This window comes from Tachysurus vachellii, chromosome 11 (assembly GCF_030014155.1).
Source record: "Tachysurus vachellii isolate PV-2020 chromosome 11, HZAU_Pvac_v1, whole genome shotgun sequence".
Lineage (NCBI taxonomy): Eukaryota > Metazoa > Chordata > Actinopteri > Siluriformes > Bagridae > Tachysurus > Tachysurus vachellii.
In genome coordinates, this window is record NC_083470.1 from 1,090,001 (window position 1) to 1,094,216 (window position 4,216).

The 4,216-nt window shown below is 39.0% G+C and overlaps 1 protein-coding gene across 1 annotated transcript in view; it reads left to right on the top strand.

Moving 5' to 3' along the window:
* lhx4 (LIM homeobox 4) overlaps window positions 1–3,653 on the top strand; it is a 14,556-nt gene extending 10,903 nt beyond the window's left edge. Inside the window, exons 5-6 of the mRNA XM_060881866.1 lie at window positions 1–70; window positions 3,261–3,653. The exon at window positions 1–70 is cut by the window's left edge and continues 102 nt beyond it. Coding sequence (XP_060737849.1) covers window positions 1–70; window positions 3,261–3,580 — 390 coding nt within the window. The 3' untranslated portion in view covers window positions 3,581–3,653. The remainder of the gene's footprint in view (window positions 71–3,260) is intronic.
* The last annotated feature ends 563 nt before the right edge of the window (window positions 3,654–4,216 follow it).

Consider the following 4,216-nt stretch of genomic DNA (forward strand, 5'->3'; position numbering starts at 1 on the left):
GCAGCGAAGGTGGAGAAGGAGAGCTCAGCGGAGGATGGAGGGATGAGTGACAGTGAGCTCAGCTTCAGAGGTACACTTCACTTTCACATCCAGATTCACTGTCATTATTATCAGATATTAGTAATGGTTCCCTCACCAGACTGTTTCTCTATCAGTGTTAATAAGACACTAAATATAATAGAAGAAAAAAACACACAAAGAGGTGGAAAATCCTCTATCCTGTCCTGAGACTCTGTCCACAGCAGCTCACGCACTATATTAACACACATTATATAAACAGACACTCCTGTATGAACACACACCTGTATATGAATACACACAAACACACACTATATGAACACACACACTATATAAACACACAAACTACATAAACACACACTCCTGTATGAACACACACCTGTATATGAATACACACAAGCACACTCTGTATGAACACACATTTCTATATGAACACACACACTAAATGAACACACACTCCTGTATGAATACACACTCTATATAAAGACACACCTCTATATAAACACACATGTCTATATGAACACACACCACTATACCAAAACACACAAATTGAACACACACACACACACTATATAAACACACACCACTATATAAACACACACACTATATGAACAAACACTCTATATGAACACACACTCCTGTATTAACACACACTACAGTATATGAACACACACATACACTAAATGAACACACACCACTAAATGAACACACACACACACCATATGAATACACAGACTATATGAACACACACACTATATGTACACACACTCTATATGAAAACACACTCCTGTATTAACACACACCTCTATATGAACACACACCACTATATGAACACACACTCTATATGAACACACACCACATGTGTAAACACACCACTATATGAACACACACTATATTTGAACACACACTCCTGTATGAACACACACTCTATTTGAACACACACTCCTGTATGAACACACACTCTATGTGTACACACACCACTATATGAACACACACTCCTGTATGAACACACACTCTATTTGAACACACACTCCTGTATGAACACACACTCTATTTGAACACACACTCCTGTATGAACACACACTCTATTTGAACACACACTCCTGTATGAACACACACTCTATTTGAACACACACGCTATATGAACACACACGCTATATGAACACACACTCTATTTGAACACACACTCCTGTATGAACACACACTCTATTTGAACACACACTCTAGTTGAACACACACTCCTGTATGAACACACACGCTATATGAACACACACTCTATTTGAACACACACTCCTATATGAACACACACTCTATTTGAACACACACTCTATTTGAACACACACGCTATATGAACGCACACTCTATTTGAACACACACTCTAGTTGAACACACACTCCTGTATGAACACACACTCTATTTGAACACACACGCTATATGAACACACACTCTATTTGAACACACACTCCTGTATGAACACACACTCTATTTGAACACACACTCTATTTGAACACACACGCTATATGAACACACTCTATTTGAACACACACTCCTATATGAACACACACTCCTGTATGAACACACACTCTATTTGAACACACACGCTATATGAACACACACGCTATATGAACACACACTCTATTTGAACACACACTCCTGTATGAACACACACTCCTGTATGAACACACACTCTATTTGAACACACACTCTAGTTGAACACACACTCTATTTGAACACACACGCTATATGAACACACACTCTATTTGAACACACACTCTATTTGAACACACACGCTATATGAACACACACTCTATTTGAACACACACTCCTATATGAACACACACTCTATTTGAACACACACTCTATTTGAACACACACGCTATATGAACGCACACTCTATTTGAACACACACTCTAGTTGAACACACACTCCTGTATGAACACACACTCTATTTGAACACACACGCTATATGAACACACACTCTATTTGAACACACACTCCTGTATGAACACACACTCTATTTGAACACACACTCTATTTGAACACACACGCTATATGAACACACTCTATTTGAACACACACTCCTATATGAACACACACTCTATTTGAACACACACGCTATATGAACACACACTCTATTTGAACACACACTCTATTTGAACACACACTCCTGTATGAACACACACTCTATTTGAACACACACTCTATTTGAACACACACTCTATTTGAACACACACGCTATATGAACACACACTCTATTTGAACACACACTCTATTTGAACACACACTCCTGTATGAACACACACTCTATTTGAACACACACTCTATTTGAACACACACTCTATTTGAACACACACGCTATATGAACACACACTCTATTTGAACACACACTCCTATATGAACACACAAACACCTCTATATGAATACATGAATATATGAATTATTTAAACCACATTCATTTGCATAAATAATGCTAGTGTCACAATCTTAGTAAAATATTTAGACGTTCACACTCAGATATTCAGCCTATCATACAGTTCATACACACATTTTTTTTTCCACAGCTCGATTATTTTTATTTATTTATTTATTTCATGACCGCTTGATCTTTGCGAGTCGGTTTCGGAAAAGCTGTAAAAGTCCACGTCTACTTTTAAAAGGCAGCGTTTACGAGACGTGAAAACGGAAAGCGAAGCACAAAGTCAATTAGACAGAAAGTGTGTGTGTGTGAGAGGAAGTGGAGTTTAAACACTGCGTTTAGAAACAGCTGAAACATTTTCACTTAGACTTTCTAAAACATTCGGTGTAAAAAAACCTCCATACAGAATTAAACAGTATTCAAGTGGCCTTCCTTATACGTCCTTAATACCAGATGTCTATCAGCTCATTTAAAACCTATCGAACGACATTTTTACTAAAACATCTTTACATTTTATGTTTACATTAAAAATGTTCTTGCTTATGACTTCTGATGTCATTTCCTGTCTCTTGCGGCGAATCAGATCCTTTGTGTTATATTTTTTATATATTGAAACGATGTGAATTGTTTAAAGCGCTTTACAAATAAATTAGATTGAAAAATTTACTTCAGTATTTACGATGCTAATTTGCATTCGGTGATGATGTCATAAACTCATAATAAATGATGTCATATCCTGTCTCTAGATCCTTCCGTTTAAATAATTGTTAGTTGTTATAAACCTTTGTGAGGTTATTTACACACATTATATTTCTGTCCCCCTCAGATGAACAGATCCTGTCTGAGCTGGGTCACGCCAACGGCCTGTACGAGAGCGCCGGGGACGTTTCCAGCAGCAACATGATGAACAGCAGTTTCTCTTTAGAGGCTGCGAGTCCTTATTCGCCCTCGTCCATCAGCTCGCTTCCTGGACACGCCCACCTCCTTGGAGGCGTGGCCTTCAGCATGGAGGGTCTGGCAGGTGCGGCGGGTCAGCCGCTCAGAGCCGTGACCTCTGACCTTTCCACAGGCAGTAGCACCGGATACCCAGACTTCCCCACGAGCCCCGCCTCCTGGCTGGACGAGATGGACCACACCCAGTTCTGAGGTCAAAAGTCATTTGGGAAAGACAAAGAAACAAAAGATATTCTGAAAAAAAAAACATTTTCAGACATTGTGATTTTAGTCTAGCGCAATTCTAAGGTCAAAGGTCATGACATAAAAAAAGAAACGATGGACACTAAGAAGTGCACACTTTCCTGAAAGGACACTATTTTGGTTTTAATACGTCCTGATGATGTTTATCAACATTTCTCTCCTTCTGTGTCAATTTAATGAGTTCTTGTACATTTTTCTGATTCTTTGAAAGTGTGTGTGCGTGTGCGTGTGCGTGTGTGTGTGTGTGTGTGTGTGTGTGTGTGTGCACATCATATATTTGCAAACAGCATAAGAACATACGCACATTATCACATTACAGGGACAAGAGTCACACAATCGGCCTTGTCCTATTTCCAGTACTGTTGTTAACGCACCCTTGCTGACTTCCCCTTAATGCAGTCTTATGTTACTTTATCAGCTGGAGTGAAGTTAGTCATTCAATGAGGAATCAAGTCAACATCACTGCAGATTTTAGGAGCACAACTTACCCACAAGGCTTTGCTGCAATCTGATGACACCTGAAGGAAGGTGATACTTTACTAGTGACCTCTAGCTAAACAACATGCTAGTGATTTAGGAACAAGC